Here is a 26,625-nt window from a genome sequence, read left to right as displayed (position 1 = left end):
AATATGAAATGACAGCTTAATTTTCTTTGTCGTTTCAAACTGTGCATGTGCCATTATAGATTTACACATACATACACACACTGCTGTGCACACTTTGTGACGCATGATAATCAATAACATACACTATCCAATTCATTTGTCACATTCATTTTCCTCAAAGCAAGATAAAAGCTAAAATACTGTGGTGTTCTATTTGCATTCCAATTTTGAATCTCATCTTTATTTAGCAGACATTTTTCTTGATGTTTGAGCTTTTGCACAAAACAATAGATTTTTACCTGAAACTTTGAAGTTATTTTCTCATATATACCGCAACAAAGCAGGGCTTTGTAATTAAAAAAAAAACCTAGATGTGATGAAAAAAAAAAAAGACAAAGTATCATCTCAGCTCAGCAGTAGTGAAACCAAGTTGCACAGAGCTATACCAAAATAAATTCTGTACTGTGCAGATTATTACGTGTTTTGAATTCAAAGAATGTTATTGTTATACAGTCTGCCAGAACATATTCTTACATTGCTTGTTCACACCACAAAAAAGTAGACCCTCCACAGTGGCCTCATAGATCAAAAAAAGACTCTCAGGAGTCGAGTCTGCAGCTCTCTCTGTTCGTCTCTCAGGATGGGACCAGTACATAGGTTTGCAGTGGCCAATGAAAGAGAGCAGCAAGACTGGAAGGGTGTGTGGGACTTTGAACCAAGCCTGGTTCAGATTCATGGAACACTAACACCTTGAACCACAAAAGCGCAGACAGCTGAGGACTTCAAAACATTGTGTCTTAAGAGTTGGAGAATTGAGGTCTCTGTGAATTGGGAATGGAAACCTTCAGAATAACCTGAAATAACCTCTGTGAGGAAGCTGGCTCTGTGCCCAAGTCTGGTGGGGAGGGGGAGCAGTTTAAAGCACAGCACTGCTATGAGTCAAAGCACAAATGCATCAGAAACCCAGGGCAAGACAAATTCAATTCTAAATCTAAATCTTGATTAAAGGGACTCTGTCGCCATTAGTTTACGTTAGCCAACTCCATTTCTAAAGTTAAGTTAGCTACCGTTGCTCTCTGTTAGCAGAACAGAGAGAGGCAATGAGACGATGTACTCGAGAGCGCGCTTAAATTCACATTCTTTGGACTGCTGCAGAAAATCGACCAGAGGCCTTCGAAAAGAAACACACAGTCCAGCAATATTAAACATTTTAAACAAACCACAGGTTTATATAGGCAACCAAGAGAGACAGGGAAGCTCTCATTTATTATGTCACGTTACAATCTGCTCACATATGGCCCGTAAAATTGTGATTAAAAAATGTAAAAAGCTACAAATGGTTACACAGAGCCTCTTAAACAGTACGACTGCCATGATAACTACTTTACTAATGTATTGTTCCTGAAAATAAAAACAAAAATTGGTATTGCCCCCCTAGGACCATTAATGACACTGATAATATGATGATAATATAAATGCAAAATTATGCATACCCTTTTGTATGTACAGCCTTTTAAAGAGTTAATGAACATTTAATTCCTAAAACATACATATATTGGAATGTGAAAAAAAAATCTAAAAATATCCTAAATAAATGGAACATGAGGAAAGTAAAAAACATAGAAAATAACAATTAAAATGAACCCTGGGGCTGTATAAACAAGGGTATAGTCTTTCATTCCTAAACAGGCAGTATACTACTAATTAAGCCACTTTTTGTCTGGTTGTGTTCATATATCGATGAGCACATTTAGACAATAACATAATTATTGTGACAAGCCTGGCAAATAGTTATTGAACACCTGTGCCATGACAAAACATAGCAGAGGTGTCACTTCTATGCAGTGAAATTGAATTTGAACATTAAGGCTGTGAAAAATAGTAAGAAAACAGTAATATCTGTAAAGGTTTAACATACACATACATTTTATTTGCATTTTTAGCTGAGTTTATTCACGAGTGAAATTCTTGCCCATTAATTTCCACCGACAGCAGAACCGTCAGAGTGAAAGATGTTAATTGTTTGATCACTCCATTAAACAATTTGTCTGGGTTTCTATTTGCTGTCAGCAAGGCATAAACATGGACATGAAGGCTGACGGTATTAGTGACACAACGGCTAAAATATTAAGCGACCACGCATAAATTAAGCTGTTAAAAGTCTGGCGTGGCATTCAACCATGACAGGTGTGCTTTTTATAGTGTTATTCAAGCCAAAACATCCCTGTGCTGGAAAGGGCATGACATTTACAACCTTTTCATCTCTCCACAACAGTGTGATCAGTAGGAGCAAGGCTTTACACACTAAATGCCCATAATCGCTATACAAGAAAGGATGAAGCAGGAGGGGAAATGGAAATGAGAGGAAGATTGTTTGGAAAACAACCATTTGTGAGAAGGGGAAACAGAGTTCAGACATAGTCTTTTTTTTCATGATTAAAGAGTTTAAATTCATCCCTTTACAGACGGGTACGTAAATCTAATCCAGCAGAAAAAGGGGGACTTAACTACCACTCATATTTGCTGTGTGGGCTGTATGCGTTTGTGTTGCAGCACTGAACATATGCGAGAACAGAGCACTTATTATAAAGGACTCTTGTGCAAGTTCCCATGATAACCTTCGTAACAATGATAAATGGCACGAGCACACTGCTAAGATACATCATATGATGAGCACCTATAGGACGAGCACACACTGGGAAGGCTTTCTGCAAAACAGAACGAGAGATTACCCCCTCCAAGGAACCTTTAGGATTCTTTTTTAAATCTCATTTTGTTTTTTTCATTTTCCCCCTCATACATCCACAACAGAGACATGAGATTTTCTGAAGGCTGGATCAAGAAAGCCTGGTGTGCTGTACTGTTTGCTTTTTTCACCCCACAATCCTCCTACAACACAAAAACAACAACAATGGAGCTAGTAGCTGAATGTCATTAGGTTTCTGATGAAAAGCTGAGGAGAAGACATTCAGTCACTCCTGATGCATTCGTTCAATAGCTTAAAAGGAGTCTGCTCAATTGTGCAAGATCGTCTCGCAACAAAATTGACTCCGCCTATACGCTGCTTTAGAAGGCTGACAACATTGTGTCGTGTCTGCTGCCATAATAGTGACTGTTATTCTGCACCATCCACACTTGAATATGGGTTTAACCACATCATTGCTCTGTGTTGGTAAACCAAATACAAAGTAAGCACAATGGTCTGGTCTAGTATAGTTTATCTATTCCACTACCAAAAGGCGTTATTTGGTTAATTTGTATTACAATATTCCCAATTAGACCAGCTGTACAATAACTGAAACAGAATAGCCTGCAGCCTCCGTTGCAGTAGTAATGCAGCACAGATGGAGGACAGATGTATGATGGGGTGGGGGCTTTACAATAAGTACAAGAGTACACAAAAAGAAGACATAAATAATGCAGTCATCTTTCCCATTACTGTATAATGCAGACCAGAAATTTATAGTGCTCCCTATTCTCCCCAACCTCTTAATGAGGAGGCATTTAAGCAGTGGGTGCATTACTCGTTATTATGACCAAGGAGTATTCATAAATAAACTTCCTTGTCCGGTCTGTGGACTAAAAGCATAAATCATAATGTGTGGATACCGTCTTTGAGTTAAGGAAAGCAGCCTGAAATGAAAGTCTTCTATGTGTAGAAGGAAGAGTAGGTTAAGATTCACAAGGGGATGAGCCTCATTGGCTAAGGTCTCCACGTGAATACAGATAGAAGGGTCTGCATTCAATAAGTTCGCCCTACAGAGCCCATTTTCCACAGTCGCAGCTTAAATTACAGTATATCTGAGACAAACTCTTTATCAAGAGCTAAGAGCCCGGAGGTTGTAAGTGCCATTTGAACGAAAAGCCCCTGGTATGTTCTGGTTCAACCGCTCCATTCTTTCATGTCAGTTTTACTTTAGAGAACACAATTTGAAGATCCCCTGCATCGTTTAAATTTTAGAGCGAACCGCTCATGCGGCGCAGCGTACTCTGTCTTTGCCCACAAAGGAGAATGGAAATGGAGCAAAAGTATTCTGCATTCATCTCTCTACCGTGAACAGCAGTCTTTTGACATGGCAGGTACTCTTTCGACATTAGTCAGACTGAGAATTATCTGGCTGTCAGTTAACTACTGTAACTACTGCACACAACTCCCATCTGTGGCTGAGGAGCTGCATGATAGCAGCCATCCACACACATAAGAGCTCTCTAATGGCTCCACATGGATCATTAGCCACTAATTACACAGATGTTCAGAGTTTGACTGAAATACATTCTAGAGAATAATCGATGTAGGTATCTAAATACTTCTTATACATGTAAATAAAATATCAAAAGTCAATTCATTGGCTCAATCTTTGTATGTTCTTGCTACAGTGATAACTAATACTTATAACTTGCATCTAAATAATGAAAATTAGTTATTGACGGAAAAACAAATCTACTAGCTTTCTGTAAACTCAAAGAAGTAGAAGCAACCTGATTCCCTACAGTGGCTGAGTCAGGGAGGCTCAGCTGCCTTGTTATTTCACCCTCACTCTCTGTCTTGTCTCTGCTAAATCGCATCAGCCAGCAATTGACCGAGTGTCACGCTTCAGAGGGGAGCCTGATATCTCCAGCCTCACAGACCTTTTACTTCTCCATTCTGCTTTCCTCAAAAGGTCACATTTTTACTTTGTTTTACAGCCGCACGAAGTACACGACGCTCTGCACAACTTTTTCCTGGCATTATATCAGCTTGTCAGGCCTTACTTTAGAATAAGGTGAAGAAGAAAGAGGTTTGAAGGCCTGACTGCGTATAACAATGAATGTGCAGGTACTTTCAGCATTGGTTGATCAAAGTTTACCTTGATCTGTCTTTTTCTTATTAATGGAAAAACTAATACTTTATTTTTCCATTCCACACAACTTGTGAAACACGGCTCAGCCCAGGAGAGAGGTCAGGTTACATCGTCATTTGTAATCTCAGAGAAAAAAGTAATGTTTAATGACTATCAATGATTTTTCCTTTTTTTTTTCCATTAAAGACCCCCTTAGGTAGAATAAAAAATGATCCCATGCTGGTTTTGTATTGAAGCACCATGCTCTGCTTGAACATCAGAGGCGGCAGAAACAACACGCATAGTGGAAATCCATAATTGAAACGGCCTGACATGCGAAACCCACTTTTCTTCAAATGCAACTGTGAACAAAGACAAAGACATTTGGCACTATAATGCATCAAGTTGAGCTGACATCTTGTGTTATCTAATGAGCTTAATGTGCATGTAGCAGAGGAGGGTTTCCTAGAGAAGAAATTCTTTGTAAGAATATCGGACTAGCTTCAATTCACAGCTAGTGCTCCCACTAAGTTAAGCTATGTAAATCACAATTTTAAATGCAGTATTTCTGCACTGCCTGCGTGGTTTTAATCAATATCTCTTCAAATTAAAAGAATACTCTACGCATTATGAATTCAGTGCAGACACTCAGCAGTGAACCCCTGCTGAAATTCTGTCCATAACTCCTTTTTATCAAAATCAACTGTGCACTGAGCCCTGATTTACATTTCATGGGGTCTTAAAATATTCAGCAATATTGACTGGTTGCACGTTAAAACGAATAACGAGAAAAATTCGAGGCATTATACTGGCATCCAAACAGGATATGAAATTAAAGAAATTAAAAATATCAAATACAAGATAACATTGTGAGTTACCCAAAGATATGAGACATGTCATGCAGAGAAAACTAATAACTTCTTAATCACTTGTCCCATGTCCTCAGTCACAGTCATATTACTTGCTGTTTGTACACTTGTAGGCTTCAGCTTGCAACGTCTTTGCTTTTTCATGTTTTAGTACATGGAGCAGGGATAAAAAGAGGCGTTCTCTGAGCAGAATGTAATACCGACTGAGCATTAATCTGATCTCTCTCTCTCACCTCTGGGTAGCAATTTCCCCCTCACATATAACTGCATTGTTTTATTTCTAATTCTTATTTTCATTTATACCTCTCATGATACCCGCACATATCACATTTCTAATAACATTTTCTCAAAGCCACGGTTGGAATATTCCCAAGAAGAAGGAAAGGTGGGAACGATATGATTGTTGTATCTTAACAGTGAAAACAACCATGGCTGAGCAGTGAGTAACTCTTGAACATTGCTTGAGCAGTCCTGTTGTTTGGCATGTACATTGCTTAGAGGTTATTCCCCATGCGGAGGGCCCAAGGCTGACTCAAGGTCTGTGCAAAGCTTTTTTTTTTAACCTGGGGTAGGATAACAAATGAGCGCCCAAGCTCTACAGCGTAACAGCAAAGAAGTGCAAGCTTTTTCTCCGACATTAAAAAATGCTTAGCAGGTGTGTGGATTACTGGCTTAACAGGGTTTTGTTTTCATTATTCAAGCTCCAAATTTGCTTCAAGAGGGATTATCATCATTTTATTTCTTGATGTTATTCACTTTTATTTCGGGAAACACAAATTAAATTTGTTACTTAATTATATATTGGTTAACTGTGTATTTATGAGTACCTGCAGGGTTTGGTTTACATTTTAGCAGCATTACTTGCATTACAGTAGCTGTGGCCTTAGCAACAGCGACATTATCAGCAGAAATCTGAGCATTTATATTATTATCAGTGGCAGCATTAGAAACGGCAGTAATGGTAATAGCAGTGAAAGTGCCAGTTTCCGCTTTTTAATCCTGGCAGTAGTTTCATTTCAGTTTGATTACTGCAATTCTAATTGTTTCATATTGATTGTCTCTAAAGACACAGAGTACTTTGATTTTTTCTTTTAGCAGATCAATGTTTTGAATTGGCATCATTTATAATTTATGTTTCGATCCAATGAATGATTCATTAAAACACCTACAGGCCAAGTCGGACTTAGTGATCCTCTAAAAGTTTCACAGTGATATTGTAAAAGTGTGTCAACAGGCTGATGAGCCTTGGCCACTGCAATAACACATATTTTAATGCACTTCATACAGAGCTGAGTGTTATACAGATCAGGCAAACACAGATCAGGCAAACACAACTTATATGAATAAAATGATAGAAAAATTAAATAAAATTAAAAGAGGCCAAGGATCTATATGAATAATGTTATACAGAAAAGGCTGCAGGTGTGCACATATTGAGTCCATCAGGAAAATGCAGTAAAGAGAACCTACAAGGACAAACATGGATAGAAAATAATGCCATAATAACCTATACTAACTAATGTCACACAACAGCCTTGCAACAAGCAATGTCTTTCTGAAATGTGAATTGTTCAATTTCATTTAAGACTGTTCTAGAGTAAAGATTCATTCAACAGCGTAATGTGTTTGGCAATCTACTTTGTAAAGCTAACCCACCTAACCCTCCCTTTTCAAACCAACAACACAAAGTAAAACCTCCAAAACTACCATACAGGCTAATCAACACAATTCTGACTAAGCCTTGACAAAACACTAAGATTACAGGAATTTAAAATTCTATTTGTTATCAGGCTGTTCATGACCTGCATTACATCGTCACTATTTTCATTTAGGTGAATAATACATATCTAACATAAAAACTCACTTGAACAAATAATGTTTATTTTGCTTAGCCTCAAACCTTTTTTTTTTTTTTTTTTTTACTTGTGATGATACCTGTTAATGAGCTGGACTTAAATGTTTTGTGTTTTTTTCTCTCTCCTCATTTTCCCAAGGACAAATATCTACAAGTACAATTATTGTAGATGCTGACATAGGTGTGCAAATAAAACCACAAATGAGTTGACAAGCACACATGCACACAAAAGCCTCTAAATGTGTTGGCATATCACAATGATATGTCTATAAGGTCACAAGCCATGACAATATGTTGTCTACCATGCTACATAGCTGAATATATACAGTATATCTCACAGAGAACAGTTGTGGGTGTAAGATGTTGCAGCAATTGCTCACAAAAAAAAAAAAAAAAAATAGCAAACTGGTGGCTATTGTAACTGAGGCTGAGGCTGCATTATATTGCAGCTTCATTCTTCACTATGAACAAAAGTTAACGGCTTACAAAAGGACTGTTCCATCTTCAATTTACTCAAAGCCATCTGAAGTCAATAAAGGGCAGATTAAGAATGTGACTCGTCCTAAAAAAGAACTCCCTGAAGAAAAGAGACTCGAATAAAGCCAGACAATGAACATGCATGGCTGGCTCCATATCTCAGTGGAACAGCAAGCGGTCTGATAGACTTTATCCTTTTCAACACACTTGATCTATAGAGTCTGGTCTTTGAGTCATCCGACCAGTATTTCCACCAATACAACAACCCTCTTTCTAACCTTCTAACTCTTCTGGTCCAAAACCCGACTGCAAGCTTATTACCAATGGGCTTTAGCAGGCCTAACAAGAGTCAGAGATTTTTAGGTCAAAGATTTTTTTAGTTATAAAACATAGCTTTGGGTACCTTTGGAGAAATGATTTATCTGTATCTGTAACACAGCACCAACCCACTTCTAAAAGACATTTTTGGAAACAGCTAAAAGGTCCATGGCTGCAGGCTCCATATAATGAATTGGCTGTTTAAATGAGAGACAGCACTGGGACGAGGAGGTACGCTTCACTCACATCAGTAAACAGTGAAATAAAGTGGAAACTACAGAGTGAGGAAACGAAGGAGAAGACAACTGATAGAGGACAGAGACAGGGAAAGAAGCAGAGGGGACACTGACTGGAGATCCAACCTTCAAATAACCTGCAAATATTGGAAGTTTTAAGAGAGGAACAGATTAAAAAGGATATGTAGTGAAAATGGCACAGAGCCATTAAGGGAAATGAGAAAATTGCAGAGAAACATTTCTAAGTGCTTTTTATGGGAATGTGGTAGTGAGAGTATGATGCTGGTATAAAATACCTCATAAACCTGTAATATAAGAAAGAAGAAAGACAACCACTCAAAAATGAGACGTGACTTTGCATAAGGGACTTTTTCCAAGTGGCCTTGAGATCCAGCAAAATGCATGCCATTGTACTGTCAACAAAAAAATGACCCCCTCGCTCAACACTGGAATCAACCACTGGAAATAATATGCCAGCAATTTTCTCCATGGCAACCTAATGCCAGAACAGGCTGTAGATTGGTATGCCAGCAGGCAGCGAGTCACAGGGGCTTTATAGTTAGGCAGAGAGCAGGAGATGAAGGTTGCACCAAATCCAAAGGAGAGAGAGAGAGAGAGAGAGAGAGAGAGAGAGAGAGAGAGAGAGAGAGAGAGAGAGAGAGAGAGAGAGAGAGAGAATGCATCCACATAGGCACATAACCAGGGAAGGACTTGAGGTTAATGAAATGAATAGTAATTTGTGATGCCAGCGGGCCTGTTAACAGTTATCGAGGTACTTGGTTACTCATTTTAAAAATGTAAAAGATGAATACTGTCAATATAGAAAAATATTATTTACATATTAATGTGCCCCACATGTTAAAAGTGTATTAAAAAGTAAAAAAGTATAATATTTCAGGCTAATATAAAAGCATGATGAAAAGCGACTTGTTTATGTTAATTACCCTGTCTAGGATAGATATAGGCCTAAAACCTCTGGTTAATCTTTTTAATCCACTCATTTAAATTCCTTGCAAAGACTTACGAATGAGGCAGCATCTCAGCGGTAAGAAAAAGCTGCAGCTTGTAAAGCTAATAAGACTGTTACACGAAGGAGGAAACTCAAGTTATATGGATATTAACAATTCACATATTTCTCCACTATTGATTAACAGCAGCTGCAGTTCTGACTAACATGAACAGACTGCCATTTCAATCATCAGTCAAACTTTTTTAACAATTGGAGGCAAATTCAGTTGGGTGGTAAAACGAAGCACATGCTAGTGATGTTAGTATTGGTATCTCTTTAACGGACTGAGTGCTGGTTGAGATGTGACTAATCTGGGGTTGCAAAATTCCGGGAATATTTAAGGTGTAAACTTTACATGGGAATTATCAGGAATTTCAGGGAAAAAACAGGTATTTAGTAGAAATGGACTCATGTGATCAGGCGGTATTTACCATGTCATATGCAGATAGAAACAAACATTTTACCATACCATAAGCAGGCATAATTGAAAACCTTCTACTAGAAATGGAAATAATGAAATAACAGAGTGTCCCTTAGGATAAAGCTGTAGCAGCCGAGGTGTGACACATGCGCATTACTTATTCGTAGGTTTGCAAAGTGCGCCGTCCATTAGGTTTCTATGTGCCTGATGGCAGCAGAAGGACGGTGAGTACATAAGGTACATATGAGGTGTGAGGAGTTGGAGGTGACAATTACATTACATTTTTTCAAGAGTACCTTGAAGAGGACACCAAATGTAGTGGTGTAACTCAAACCCTCCAACACCCCGCCAGATAAGAAAAACTACATTAATACTTTGGGTATTTGCTAAACAGTCAGTGGCAAGAAAAAAAGTTGACGTCAGTCTCCAAAGTTGGAGTCCTCTCCTCTCTGTTTCTTTGTTTTACTTGCTATTACTCACAGGTGTGGTAACTGATCGAGATATGAAGCGTCCATAGTGCAAAATGATCACAGATAAAACGCAGCCCTCCACACACTTTCCTCTCTCCCCTCCTCCTCAGCAGCGCACCACCGCTGCTATTTGTATGTAGGGGATACACTGAATAAGTTGACTCACTGAACGAGAATGAATGCAAAGAAATTCATCACAGCTCCTCAATAAGCAGGCTCAAGCTACATCCAACATAGTAACCGCTAGCTATCAAAAACTAGCAGGAAATGTTGAAAAGTTACGAACTGTGTACTTTGCTTAAGGCAACTATCTGCTGGTTAACTGCAACATTGTAAAAAGTGTTCAGTCTAGTAGCCAAGTTTTGATTAAAATCCTGTAGTTGCTTGGCTCATTCGTGTGGGCTGCACATGTGAATGGAGAATACAATGTGCATGCAGTGGGTTTTAATTTTCAACATTTTTATTGAAAGTGAAAGTGCTGAAAAAGGATCAGTAAATACGATGGAAGTGCATTGCAGAGTGCAGTGCATGGTTATGATTTAAGTAAAGGCGCAAACTTTTAACCAAAGCATGCCATGGAACGAGCATCTCAGATACAGTCATTTCACATTTAAAAGTGAACATTTTTATATTGAAGTTGTACAAAAATTTCCAAGGTTCTTGAGCTTCCTTTGGAAATGTACTGACCCTTTGGAACCCTAGACCGATCCCCATTAAATAGTGTCTTTCTACATTTTTAATGACATCATTTATAACTTTTCCAGTGCAATTTGTCCAAGCTGTCTGGATTGAAAAAAAGAACGAAAAGAGCAGGCAGGGAAACATGACAGAGAGCGTGAAAAAAGGAGGAAAAAAATATAAAAGATGTTAAGGACTGGAAAGGGGAATATGGGGACATCTTGAAATTTGTGAGGTTTTGGATCAAGGAATGCAGCGTAATGATGTCTGGAAGGAAATGGTGCTGCAAGAGCAGGAGTGAATTAGGGCAATGTTTGTCAATTGTTCTTTCTAAACATTAGTTAACTAACACAAATGAGTCGAAGGATGCCAAAGATTTATTTTAAGTGGCTTCAACATGCTTAATCAGTGGCTTGAAAGTGTAAATGGAAAATAAGACGATGTGAGCTAATCAGAGAAGTTTCCCTCCTGTAGACTGAATATTCATTGCTACGACAAAATGTTTACCTAACAAATGAAGAGCGAATGGAAAAAAGGCAAGACAAATCATTCTGTAAATTACTTCCAACACAAGTGTGACAGAGCAAAAAAAAAAAAAAGATGAGAATTCTGCTGAGAGGGAATGTAACTCTATCTTATAATGATCTCCTGGTACCATTATAATATATTAGCACCTCCGCAGACTCTTTCTATTGAGATTCGTTAGTGCCAACGGCAAGACTTCACAGCTTTTATTCAGAGAGACACTCCTTATTTTGCTTTCAAAGTCCTGTGGGAAGTAGACAAATACTGCAGGTGCAGTCATTGCCTGTCTGCATGCTGCAGAACAGTGTTGTATAGATTCATGAGTGAAACTAGAGCGCTGACATATGAGAATATGAAGATCTTAGAACGGTAATGCGCTGGAGAGAAAACAACGGAAGGAAACTGAGATTGAGAAGCATTGATGCTTTTGATGTTCTTTTTAATAAACTATCAACTCAAAATAAGGACAAAAACACCAGCAAACAAACATGTCACACACACACACACACACACACACACACACACACACACACACACACACACACACACACACACACACACACACACACAGGAACACAAATGCCTCACGGACATTCTCAAGGCAAATGGAAGCAAGACAAAAGCAACGACGCTGTCTGACATAATCAGCCTGACAGGGTTCGCTGTGCAAATCACATTCAAATATAATCAAACTCTCCTCAACCAGAGCAAACTGCTCATGTACAATGCTAAAAGCATATGTGTCACTTCTTATGCAATGAAACATTCACTAAATCCGTATGCGCAGTGACCATCTCACGTAGCCACCAGATAAGTGGACCAGAGAGAAAGAATGCGAGTGAGAGTGAGATGTGTGTGATGTATTTGTTATGTACATTTCATGCCAGTACAGCTCATTTGAAGTGAATTGAATCGGCACAGAGAGACGGGGAGAGAGACATAGAATTTGCCAATAGGCTTCTGCATCACACAGTTGGCAGGGTATCATGTGCAGAGTAATGGACAATGGCCTTGGAGCGCATTAAATTCCTTCCTAGCACAGGGTTAGGTGTTTTATGTGTGTTTGGGGCCGTGATTCCATGAAATTGAAAAACGGTGGTCGAAAAAACTGAGAAATTGCAGCAGGAATATTGGATTTTGAAGGAATATTCCAGTACAATCAGCTGACACAAGGTGACTGCAATCAAACACTTGCTCAGTACCTGGAAATGACCTGTTACCTCTGTGACACAATGGCCAGTGGAGTGCAGGTGGGAAGCTGGGAGACAAAACCCGTGTGTTCTTTACTTAAGATTACACTATAGCCACGTTTTGAGTAAATTAACTATAAATAGAAAGAGACCAAGGGACGCAGATGGAGAGATGTAGTGAGCGGGATAGAAAGACAAACAGACGCAGAGAGGCTCTGGCATTAGCCTTCTTTTCCACAGAGCGGGGTGATTCAGTCTGTCAACGCCCACAGAGCCTGCCCATCCTCATAAAAACAATGATTCTGACTCGGCACACCAAGAACACAACATGACATTTAGCTCTAAACCCTGGTATGCCATTCCCACGCAGACACAAAAGCATTATTGGAAAAAAAAAAGAAAACAATACTGAACAGATTATGAAGAAACAGATACAACAACGCTTTACGACAACTTGTAAAATGCCCATGCACACTCGCAAGCCTTGATGACATTTACACTTTGAGGGATGGATCTGGTTTATGAGGTATTTGCCCATATTGGTTAGTGTATTAGTATGTTGCAGTCAGTTTGTAAAAGCAGACAGCAATGTACTGCAGTGGACGGGGGTTAGGACTGCATGATTCTTCTTAAAATGTGAATCATAAATTTTCTCCCAGGGAACTGAGATCACGATGCTCTCCAGTGTTTCCAATGAAATAGCTGTGTCTTTTTGGTGTGGAAGGGTCAGTATTTGAGGACCATAGTTTTGCTTTTACTGTCAATGTTAATGGACTTTGCCTTACTGTGTCTCCTTTTATGTTTTCCCTCTACCAGCAATGTTATTTGCTTTCTTCATTGGCAGTTTATAAAGTCGGACAAAAAACACGTTTTATTTTAATTTTTTTTCTTGTCACTATAACAGCAGGTGAGCCGCATGTGGAGGAGGCTTGTTGTTAATTATGTCGCCAATCATAACAAATGTGCACCAAATGACACTGCAACAACCACATGCAAGTTTGAACAAAACAACAGCATGGGCAATACTACATTAAACAGCAGAGGTCAAATCACAGTCAGGGTATTTGCAAGAGGGATGTAATAGCAGAGAGCATTTCCTTCCCTGCAAAGCATGTGTAAATGACAGCAGAAAGGAAGGGAAAAGCGAGGACAGATTGTCCACTAGTTAATCGAATGCAGATGGCGTCGTTATCTCGGATGGATTAAAAAACAATAGGATAAAAGCCTAAAATGAGTTGCCAAATAGACTTGGGCGGCTGTTAATATACCTGGGTAAGTCCATTTGTGGGAAACACTGCACACTATTCTTAATTTTTCAATAAATGTATTGCACTTGCATAAAAAAATGCTGTCTACACAGAGCTTTCAACATCACAATCACCAACACCACCCTCTTTGCCTCTGTAACTCCATCTCATGACATTTAAATCATGTCTCAAACATGTGATGTGAACATGACATGAAACATTTTATAGAAATGTCAATATAGCGTGTAGCCTTTAACACGTATAATTCTGAACGAATCAGTGGTTTGCTGAAATGTTAACTACCAACATTTTATCCTGGCGACTGAGCTGCCACCAGACTCCTTTGACAAAAACAGTCATATTACCATTGGTGTATAACAGCTTCCGTTTTGCCTCAGAAAGGGCTGTCTGATGGCAAGGTAAGGCAGTGAATATATTCTATATTCTACACAGCTTAGCTTCCTACACCAGTACTCCTGACTGCCTCTCCAAACTGAGGGTGTGCCAACTGCCATCTATTGTAGGTAATACCCTGACTGTGGATAAGTACATCATACAACCCAACTCACACGCACGCACACTCAAGAAGCATTTTTTTTATTTCTTCCACTGACACTCACTCAAAGAAAGTTAAGCTGGGACATAATGAGTGGATCTGCAAATATATAAAGATGTACCAAGACAATACAGCGTTTCTGAGCACTGCAGTGAACAAATAATCAGTTATGAGATGATCCCATAATCACGTTAGCGATCAAAATCCCATTACCTCCTGATAATACAGTAGCCTCCGCGCTATCTTTAAGCGTCCCTGTAGAACAACCACCAAGGATGATGGAAAGATGACTTGGTCGTTTCCTTTAAAAGCCCCCAGCCCGACAAAGCCTTGTCTAACCCATAGCCTCACATAACCCACACAGCACTGTCAGAGCACACAGGCACAGGCACATACTGTAGATCATCCCTCTCTCATAGCACCCACTCAGGGACTAGAGACTAAAATAAAACTTATTTGGGTGCCTCTGTGAAACAATGACTGAAGATGTACTCCCACAAAATCTAATTCCAGGCAGAGGATAATACAAAATTTCACCCTTCCAGTCATCCAGCACTCATGCTTTTCGGTCCGTGATACCATACTCCATTAGCTACTTTCCTTTTTTATTTTGCTGGTGTCTCCCACGTGTCCTCACAGCCATCCTGCTATGACTACTTGTCTCATTCCTACTCTTTTTCCAGTGGAAAATAGTCAATTATCTCAATTCCGTCTACGTTCTTTCCTGCTCTTCTTTTATTATCCATCTCTCCACCCTCTCCAAACTTGCAGACTTCTATATCCACTGGTGACATATCTGCCTCTCATAGAAAATCTACAATAAAAAGCTCCACTACAACACTTCGAAAGAGGAAAAAAGAAAAAAAAAGATGACAGGCATCTTGTGGGGTGTCTTGGTTGGCTGTGATGAAGTGACTAGGTTGTTTTTAGGACCCACCTTGTCAAACAGGGCAACAACTCCTCATTCGCGCTCAAGGACCTGAGCGGCATAATGTCACATCCGCTAAAATGACAAGCTGCCAAATGGCATCAGAGATTCAGCTATAGACAGCCGTCCTGGAGGACTCCTTCCTGTGACTACCTCTAGCTCTACTTCTTTGATGCAATCACTTTTATAGAGAGAGGAAAAATAAAGCTATGCATCAGCCTATTAATCTTGTGGTTTAAAGGAGACATAAAGGCTGGGGATGTCTTTTTGGTTGGGGAGAAATAAACAGGAGAAGGAAAGCAATAAAAGTTTTTTTTAGGTAAAGCGATCATATGCGGGACATATGAGAGAAAGAAGAATTGCCTCCTTTGGAGGAGGAGGAGAGACTTCTTTTGATATTCCTTAGCACTGTGTCCCTGGGTGATTGCCTACTATATGTATGTGTTCTCTGTGAGCAGAATATTGAACATTTCATTTTACCCCATTTGCTGAGACTAGAGATTGATTCACTATCTAGAATTCAAAGAAACAATTAGGAATAAAATGCCTGTTGGGGAACACTGCACCAAATGTATTCTTTCTTTTACTCCAAAGTACAATAGTTTGAGCCTGTTGGAACAACAACAACTGCAACAGCCCAGATCAATACTAAATGAACTCCAGATTCAAGCAGAAGGTAAGTCCTTCAGACACCCGCTGTCGAGTCACATGATGGGGTGGACAAAAAAGAGCATTTAATAATGACATAAATCTAATCTCGTCCAGTTTGGCATAAGCCCATGTGACAACTGTCCAACAAGATAACAGAGAGTCAAAAAACACCTGACCCTGCATTCCTGACAAACCTCCATCTTTGACAAAATAAAGAAAAGCAAAGATAAGCCTGAATTAATTTCGCAAACCCCTCTTTCAGAAAATCCTCTTTATTTGAGGTGGGGAGAAGTAGGGTGGGGATATGCAGAACCTCCTACGCATATTCCTAAGAAGTAATCCAGAAGGCTGTTCACTGGCGTGTGTAGCAGTTCAGGCAGCTCCACAAAGACGCATGCAAATGAAGTTAAATCTCAAAAGGAGCAACAGGGGAAGAGGGTACCACATAGCAACTCACTGTCAACTGCTGAGCACAAATATGGAAAAGCTTAGCCTTAGAAGTATTTTGCTATTCAAGGGACAGAACACACCACTGAAAGAACTATAAGTCACTACTACTTCGCCTTGTCTCTCCCCCCTTTCTGACAATTGTTTTTCTTTCCTCTATCTGCAAGCTGTAGCCCATTTAATTAAAATGACTTGCCAATCCCATGAAAAAAAAAAACAAAAAACAGAAGCTAAAGTGGTGGCAATAAAATTAAACTGCATACATCATAATTATATATAACAACCTTCCTTGAGTGTCTGAAACAGCAGCCTTACTTACTATTCCTGTCTGTTCCTAACTCTACTCAGTAAACACAACTGACTGCCAGTGTGTTAGGAAGACATGCATGCTCCACTTTAAGTTACATGAAGTGGAGGAGGCCACACTTTTGCAATCTGCAAAACACACTGGAGTGCCTGAAGGGGTCATGTAAGGTTCTCTGAAGCTCGTCTTTGATGTGCAACAGGCAACATTGATGTACAGCTTCAAGCCATAGCTGTGTAAGGATACTGTCTCACATGGTTTAATGTCGATGGTATATTTATAAGCTTCTGGACAAAGGGTGCTGCTATCTGTATCAATGTTACACTGAATTATTCTACCTTACCTTATAGGGGCTTTATTTAACAATTGGCAGCTATTTTCATGTATAAATCACTTAATCATTGGTCAAAAAATAGTGGATTGTGATGTGTCGTGAGAAATGAGTCCTTCTCCATTTTCTTGTTTCTTTGATGCTGCTGGACTGTGGATTTCTTTGTCAAGGACCAGGGTCAGAAAGTATGTGACTTTATGCATGTCCTTGAGCGCCTCGTCTCAGTGCTTCTCTCCGCTCTGCAGAGCAGCAGTAGCTTACATTGGTTAAGAAATGGAGTCCAGTAACATAAACTGATGACCGGATTTCAGCACAGCACTGAAGTTCCACAGAGCCCCTTTAACTGGCATTTTCACATTCGCAACCATCTCCAAATTAGGACGAAGCTGCCGGCTTCAGGCGGTAACGTTTGACATTGTGCATTCTGTGCACTGCAGTCATGGCTGACAGGGCCTGTGACTTGCTTGACTAACTTTAATGAAAATGCAGCTAAATGCAATATCTGTAAAATGGTAGTTGCATGTAAAGGGGGTACATCCGGCTACCTCATGAAATGTTTACAAATACAACACTGTATGAATGTGAAGCAGTGGCAAAGAGGTTGCTGCAGCTACCGATATGTCCTCAGTGCACCCCCCTGGCTCTGATGCTAATCAGCCAAACTAAGAATCGACCATGTCACGTCGAGGTAATACTTGTTATCCTTATACGTTTTTAATGATAATGATGTCTGCTGTCCCTTAACCATCCCAGAAATAGATTTGACTAATCATTCCTTTAAAACAAAGTAATACATTTTGTCTCTAACCTTTATTTTTTGCACCATATCTTGTAGCATAGTATCAATTCGAGTTTTGATAAGTGCCATTAAGCAACAGTATCAATAACCATATAGATAAAATACAAGCAACTCCCATTCGCAAGTATGAGACACCTCCGATGTGTTCACATGCTCATGTATTCGGAAAATATGGCATACTGTGGGTAGAACTTACATTGCCGTGGTTGATGAAACCATGTTCCCTGGCGATGCGGTCAGCCTCTTCCGGTCCCCCATCGATCTGGACCGCCCAAGTGTTGGTGTAGACCTCTGCAGCGTCAATCCACTTCCATTCTGCTGTCAGAAGGACAAGAGCTGTCCACAAGTGCAGCAGGGCCACCCTGGCATCCATGAAAAGGAAAGCGCTTCACAGAGCAGTCTATCCGTCCGTCTGTTGCTGCTTCCCTGGCAGAGTGCGGCTGCTTCACCTTACAGCAGCAAAGTAGAACGGTGGCCTGGACAAGAGAGGACAGAGCCGGCTATAAACACAAACATGGCCTTCTTAACTGGGTCACTCTCGGACCTGAATTACATACTGCAGATACCGTTCAGAAAACAAAGCCAAAACTGCAGCAAAAATAAACAACAGCACACCCACAGACGTTATCATGCATCATACTTAGCTCACTGTCAACTGTCAAACCAAGAGAAAAATAACAATAAATGTCTATATAAATGTGCAACGCATAAATATGAGGTCAAAATAGACAAGTGCTCTGCAAAAAGACAGAATTGTTTTCAATCCCCCCTCATTTTCAGACCTGAAATGGTAATGTATGATAATGATATACGGTAGGCACGTTGCTTCAATACAGGACGAGCTCCAAGTAAACCAGTACACAGCCACTGTGGCAAGACAACCGAGGTCGAGGACATTTTAATGCTTAGCAAGACGCTGCCCTTAATTTTAGGGTGTTTCAAAATTCAAATTCAACAAGCTAGTTGTTAGGTCTGAGAATGTGCTGCATGACATATGCTAATTGCTGGGTAAAAATAATAAGCATGATAAAAAGGACTTTTATTTGAACAACCGTTCCAACGAAAAAGACTTTCACACAGGGACATTCTGTGGTCTTTTGATTTTTTAGCTCTTTGAGTCGTAGGAAAGGAGCCCCTAAGTCACACATAAAAAGGAAAGCTCTGTGGTAAGTTAACCGCGTCTGAGTGAGAGGAAAGATGATAAGGTGTGGGAATCCGCCAAGTATACCAGTTCATCCAAAGACATATGAAGAGGAGGGAGTTGATGCAGGTCTAAATGGCTGGCCAGTCCCACTGCTGATCCCACCAACGTGGAATCAAACTGCTATTCAGTGAGTCCATCCCTGCTACAGCGTGAGATGATGTGGAAAGAAATAAGTAAATTTAAGCGTCCAATCTCACCCTTTTTGAACTGAATCGAATATAAGCCTGGTGTGTTCACTTATGACTATCTGAGGTGTTTTTTTCGTGGGAAAGAACCTCCAATATAAACCTTCTTAGCACGTACGGAAAGAAAATGAGGATGTAGGAAAATAGCAAATGGATAGGTGATTCTACTAATCCTCACGGCAGAATGTTCTAGTTCGTTTTTTTTTTAACCTGGCAAGGATGGTAAGTCAATCAGATACCCCATCTGTCTGTCCAACACTTTCAAGCAAGATATCTTGACAACTACTGCTGCAGAAAGCGACAACAGGCAAAAAAAAAAGACCTTAGTAACGTACTGGGCTGACAAAATACCTCCAGAACGTCAATGTACCTTGGCAAAGAATCAAACTGATGAATGGTGCTGTCTGACACAGCCAAATTCTCCCATAGGTACTCCATTTGGTTGAGATTTGGTGACCATAAAGCCCTCTTCACATTAGGGATGACAAATTAACGACATACAATTTTCAGGGGGCTAGTGCTAACATCGAAATTAGAGAAAATTCCAATATCGATTTATATTAAATGATACACACAATATCACTTTTATTGTGTATAATGACAGCAGGGCACTGAAACGGTAAACTTCAATGGATACATCAATCAGAATGTATTTGTCTGCATTGTTTTTTCCAAACCACAGGTTTCCATATGAGCTGATATTGACAACAACGCAGCATAAACTGGTATATCCTGGACTCTTGTGGTGAGAGATAGAACCAGGATTCTGCCTGCAATGCACTTGACAAGTGGGCAGAATAAAAAGGTTTGTTGCTGTGGTTCAAACAACAGCTGCCTATCCTCAAAGTAAATGTGCAATTCAAAACCTTTCCTAAAAAGAAAACCAAACAAACAACAACGCATCCTGTTGCCAATGATGGCAAAATAGTAAAGGCTCTCACAATGACCTGACTGAACTGGCATGTGTGTATACGTGACCGGCACTGGATATCTAAAAATAACATACTGGTGCTATCCAATACCTAAGTCAATATAGTTTCAGATTGCAATAACAGTAAAATATCAATATATTGCCTAGAACATAGTACCTTTCTATTCGCCTTTACATAAGACATGCTAATGAGTCCCTCTGGGGGCCATGAATATCAAGTTAGATCTGAATAAGTCAGTACCAATGGGCAATAAACATGACTGAGCACATTCACGCTCGCTAAGAGATGATCCCTTTATTTTGAGAACTCAACAAGATTTTCACTTGTCGCTACGACATTACATCATACTGCTCACAAGGTATCTCATGATTGAGAAGGCAGATTCTCATGATCTTTGCTCAGCAGTTTTAGTCTCCCAAGTAGAAAACCCTTTTTTATTCTAATAACCATGTGGTTTTCCCCTATGGCCACCCTCAGGACAGACCAACATTTTCATCCCCACTTCATTAAGGCTCTGAGAATAGCAAGATCATCAGTGTGGGGTTCATTCTGTCAAAAAGTTTCAAATTGGGGAGTGTAATGATCATTGCAGGCTTTGGGGGCTCCTGTGGGGCTTTAGACATTCAGTCTTGTTAATAGATTTTCTGAAAAACAACAGACGCCTATGTCTTCTGCAAGGTAAGGCAAACTTGCAGTAGAGCTGTAGACTGTGGCTGAGTGTGTTTACACTCCTCATAGGAACTGAAGGTGAAAGGAAAAAAAAGTGTTTTCATAGTGCATTCCAATTAAGTGCTAGGTACTTTGGCAGCAGGTGCCACTGTCTGAAAGCGGAAGTCTGTTCACCCTCAACACAGCTGCACTGTAAACAACAGCTGAATAAAACAACAACAACAACAACAACAACAATAGGACCATGGCAGCACATAACCCACAGTCCAGTCTTAGCAGGGAACAGTTTATGGATAAGACGCCAAGTTACCATGCAAGTATAGTATATCTTAAGATGATCAGACATAAAATAGTTAAAACAAAAGGTATCATAGCCTTTCTATACTTTGGGAAAACATGGCCAAGGTTTGTAATCATTTCTTAAGCCTGGATTACAGTGACTTTGTTAACCATCAACAGACATTTTCTGAAAATAGGTCCAGTCAAATAACTGGTCCTTTCTTCGGACCACCAAAGTAGACACTACTAACTCTAATGAAAAGAATGCCTCCTGGCATAGGGTCATTTGTAAGGTAACAAGGTAATAGGTTTCCTGGTGATGTTTTTTGTTTTCGTCCTTAGTTCTCCCTAAAATTCATTCTCCAAACATCTCAGAACCTTTTACAAACACAGAGGATGCCCACCCTGTCATTCACCTGAACAATTATCCCTTGCTTCTGGGGAGTTACACGTACGCAAACTATTCAAGAGGAGAAGCTCATTGAATTTGTGGCTTCACAGATACATTTAGGAGTGGGTGTGATTTGAGCGCAGCAGGAGAAGTGGTGGAAACATGACCAGGGGCTGTCACTCTTCCTGTGGCGCAATCCTTCTGAGCTCATTAGATGCTACGCTGGAGTCACAAAAACAGGAGCAGGGGGTCTGCTGTCACTGAGTGAGGGCTGGAAGAGGGAGGAATAGATGGAGAGAGAGGGGTGGTATCCCTCCCTGGTACAGCATTGCGGAAAATAACGAGCAGATAATAACTCTATGCCCAAATACCTTCTCTCAAAACACAGCCTGGAGAGGAGTTAACAAGAGGCTGCTTACTCTTACAATATACATCAAAGGCCTAAAACTGAGATGAAACTTCAATCTTCAAACCACAGGAGAACTTAAGACATTAGAATCTGAACTACAAAGAGGAGAGAAAATTAGTTGCGTAACCTCTCTCGACATCAGTACCGTACTCACGCAAGTGTGTCAGTGGAAATGCAGGGGCGGATAAGTGACCTGTGGTATGCAAAAATATCATGACAGCTATGAATTATTAATTCAGCACCTTCTGCTTCAAGCTATTGACAGACGTCCAAATGTAGTACAGTATCTCATGGTGATCAGTGTGGTGTGACATTTTGATCGGTGATTCCTGTTCATAAACCATTTTCGAAAACAGCAGCAGCAGCCTGCAGCAGCAGCCACAACAGGTTGTTCCGATCAAAATACTTTCCTTGGATGTTCCGTCTGTGAAATTCATAATGAGCAGTCCTGTCCTCTGTCTCAGCAACAACAGCTGAGGTGCCCTTGAGGAGCGCACTTTGCCCCCGACAGCACCAGTGGAGCTGCTCCGTGGCCAGCAGAACAAAACAGTGTTGTAAAAACAAACCACAGAGTGATTCCTGTCCTGTGTTGTCGCCCCCTCACAATTCAACTCTACTGAGAAGAGGGAGAGATGGGGGAGCAATGCGTCAACACTTGTGCATTCATTATTGTCTTGATAACACCATTAAGCCCTCGGGCAACAGCTTCTTCACTGCTGGATGCTCTACAGACTTGCAGCGTCGAAAAACACTAGCTTTTAAGATCTGTATGAGCTAGATGCTGGAAACGGATTACTAAGATGCGGGGGGAATTTTGATAGCAGGAAAAAGCAATATGGTGACATTAATACTGAATCAATATGTGGTCCTTTGCTGATCTGGCAGGGTGTGTATACTGTGTGTTATCACAGATATATTAACTATTGATGGCTAGAGATGCAGCAATTACTCCAGTATAATTGGTTTGCTGATCGAAAGAAAATAATGGGCAACTATATTGATAACAGTTGAATTCATTTTCAAGCAATAATTTCAAACATTTGCTAGTTCTGACTTCTTAAATGTAAGAATTTTCATTTTCTTTTTGTCACTCAAGAAGGTAAATGAAGGACAAAAAGAAGACAGCACTTTGGGCTGTGGGGATTGCTGTTCTTTGACATTTTATTTGACTGAACAATCTATCAAATAGTTACAAAAATAATCTGCAGGTTGGTTGATAATGAAAACAATTGGTAACTGCAGGTGCAACAGTTCTTGCATGTTTTGGCAGATGTGCAAATTTACTGCAGTACGTACATTTAGAGAAGATGCAGGAAAAAAGGGAACCTCAGTTTTATCATAATTTAATTAAGCTGTGTTTGTGTTTCCATTTTAAAAATAACAATTCAATGTATGCATTGCTATTTACATTTCTACCTTCATTTATTATTTACTGTTACTGCCATCTGAGAAAGAAAATGCTAATTGTTTAACTGTAAAGTGTCTGGCCTCAGTAGACATCTTGGTCACAACTCATAAATAACCAAATCTGAAAGATCCCTCCATTAAAAATTAAGAGCAGCCACTTCTTTACACACCCTAAATTATCCGCATAGCTGAGTGAAATTATTAATAAATTACTATCTGCTTGGCAATCTTTTCCACAGTAACACCAATAAATTCACCATATCAATAGCACAGCAGTCAAACACATTATAATATTTGATTTTCTGAAGTACAACCTGGCTCAAGATTCGCCTCTTGTGAATAAAGAGTTCAAGTAAAGTGAACTGGATTTAAGAACAGAAAGTTATTTGACCCCCGGGTGTGTTTATGCACATGAACGTGCAAATGTATTATATCTGACAAACAACATATGCGTTCAGCTAACTTTCTCTACATTAGCATCACTGCAGAAGGATGGGATAAACATAATGTGGCAGAAAAACAGATCTGCTCTTGATGGGGCTGAACAGACAATTTCCATTGGTAATGACGAGCACACGGAGCTGTGACAGACCATATGCAGCACTCCAGCTTTATTATAGGCTGCCCACCAGCCAAATCGACACCCACCATGTGCTCTGGGCTGCCCTCTCAGAGAAAACCAAGGCACAGGAGAGAACTGCAGCATTTGTCAAGTACCACTGACAGCCAAGCATCCCTTCTGAGAGGGGAATTTGCTCCAAGTTTTAAAAAAAAACATGCGATTGGAAAACTAGAGGCACTGTGTATACAGTTGGCAAGCCGTGCTCTGTCAGGACGACAGTACACAGCTGGAAGTAAGCTGTACAGTAATCATCTGAACCCAGTTGTGAAGTGAGCGGGAATGGTGGTGTGACTGAGTACCACTAAAGCCAGATTCATCTTAGCTCCCACTGTCTATGAGCTGCGGAGATGGAAACGAGTGATAAAATGTTGTCCAGGGCAGCTGCAATGTGTCCGGGAGAAAGAATCAATTCTGTAAGTAATGTCCCACAGAGACATCCAACCCAATTTTTCACAGCCATCTGAATCTTGGCATTGTTCCCCATGTCAAACTTGCTCTCATCCACAACACTCTGCCCTAGTTTATAGATGAGTTATACAGTTGACAAGTTTGTGTTCGTAGTTCTCTCTCCTCCACTGCATTCCTGCTTTATGCTTCTTGTAAAATGTGTTGAGCTCGAGGATTACCTGTACAGCTGAACCCAGAACGGATGAGAACTCAACAGAGTCGGGAAAAAAGGAGCCAACGTGTGTGTATGTGACTCACTTAGTCAGACTTCCTCTCCATACGTAAACACGAGAAGAGGCTCTTTTAATAGCCCTGATCTCCTAAATGGCCCGGATAAGATTTGGGGCCTCACAAAGACACAATAGATTAGTTCTACAGGGTTAGCTTTGATGTGTCGAGGTGGTGTAATCTCACTGATGAGGAAGCTTGGAGCCTTGACTCAATAACTGGTGACCTTGACTTCCTCCCATGTGGTGATCCCAGCGGGAGTTGCACTAGAGGTGCAAGATAACAACAGTGCCCAGGGGACGACAAGGGCGGAGTGAGATCACTTTAAGCTCAGTTTTTCATCTTGTTGGTTCAACCCGAGCACACTTTGCTTTTCCCTAAAACAGGTACACATCAAGAATGTGGGGCCAGTGTGAAGAGGTCTGAAAAAATGAAAAAAACAAAAAAGAAAGAAAGAAAGAGAGAAAGAAAGAAATTCTGCCTGGCCCGTGAGGCAGAATTAGCTGAAATGTATTACAGCAATTCCCACCGTACACAGATAAAAGGACCTTAATGAGTGTTTTAGCCTGTTAGGGCTTCAGGGTGAATAAGTAAGAGAGCGAGAAAAATGTAGGAGTGTGGGTGAAAGAGAAAACAGAGCAGAGCGGATGGGAGCGAGAGAGCAGAGCACGGGTCTGAATCAACACAGTCAAATGAGACAGAAAATACAACAAGATAAACAAACATGGAGTCATCTTACCAAGAATAAACTTCAGAGAAGAGGTGACCAGGGCCGATCAACTGCCGGGCTAAGTCATGTCTCCTTCCACAGAAGAGGGTCCACCTATGCGGGATAATGAAGAAACGCCTACCGTCCAGACTGGTGGGGGGATGGATTTTTTTTCTTTACCTGACTGGGAGGACTGGTTGAGAGCTGTCGGCTGTGCAGGCAAGAAGACTTTATGCTGAAAAAGCCGTCATGCCTTCAGCGAATCCTCCCATTGTTCCCACCCACTCCGCCACAGCTCCCCTCCCTGCTTTGCAAACACATCTAACTCGTGGCTTTTCCACACAAACTAAGATGCCAACCAGGAGCAAGACGCTGCTCTCTTCCTCATCCTCTTTCTCTCCCTCCGGGTGGAGACTCCCCCCCTCTTTTTTCCCCCCTCCTGCGGCTTGACTTTCAACTTTACATCTAATCTGACGCCATATGTCCGCTGCTTACTCCCGGGGATGAATAGTAATAACGATGCTATCCGCACACACCCATTCTTCTCCTCCAAAAAGCGCTGAATTTTCAACTATCCGGTCTCGCTCGTCATCCGCCACCAACTTGCCACCACCATGGTTATATTTTGCCAGCTAACTTCAACCGTTGCACCCAGAAAAGGTGCCTTTAAACGCTCTCTCCCCGCGGTTTTTAGTTACTTCTCGCGGTTCACTTGCCGAAGAAAAGTATGGTGGCGGTAATTCACACACGCAAAGTAAAGACGGGGATAGACAAAGGGGGAGAATAAAGGGCTACATGCCAATACAATATAACGGTTCAGTGCTGTATGAAGGTGGCAACAACAAACTGCCACAAACCCTTTTCTCCAGGAAATACGTCACGTTAAAAGCCGACTGGACCGTGGCGTGCGCTCGATTAGTGACACCGCGGTCGTTGAAAGGGGCGGCTCAGCTTATTTCTGGGGCTCGGAGCAGGAACGACATCAAGTAAAGTCATGTGTGTCTACGTATTATCGGACGTTAGAGGCTAACTG

The 26,625-nt window shown here is 40.6% G+C and overlaps 1 protein-coding gene across 4 annotated transcripts in view; it reads right to left on the bottom strand.

Moving 5' to 3' along the window:
- furinb (furin (paired basic amino acid cleaving enzyme) b) overlaps positions 1–25,946 on the bottom strand; it is an 80,233-nt gene extending 54,287 nt beyond the window's left edge. For all 4 annotated transcript variants that reach the window (XR_005076640.1, XR_005076641.1, XR_005076642.1 and 1 more), the window contains exons 1-2: positions 25,623–25,946; positions 18,307–18,586 (exon numbers count right to left, since the gene is read on the bottom strand). Coding sequence is in view for 1 of the 4 variants with exons in the window: in XM_037108155.1 (XP_036964050.1) it covers positions 18,307–18,483 (177 nt within the window). In the remaining 3 variants the exon portion in view is untranslated. The remainder of the gene's footprint in view (positions 1–18,306; positions 18,587–25,622) is intronic.
- Between the last annotated feature and the right edge of the window lie 679 nt (positions 25,947–26,625).

Source organism: Acanthopagrus latus, chromosome 8, assembly GCF_904848185.1.
Source record: "Acanthopagrus latus isolate v.2019 chromosome 8, fAcaLat1.1, whole genome shotgun sequence".
NCBI classification, from domain to species: domain Eukaryota; kingdom Metazoa; phylum Chordata; class Actinopteri; order Spariformes; family Sparidae; genus Acanthopagrus; species Acanthopagrus latus.
This window is presented reverse-complemented; position numbering and strand designations above follow the sequence as displayed.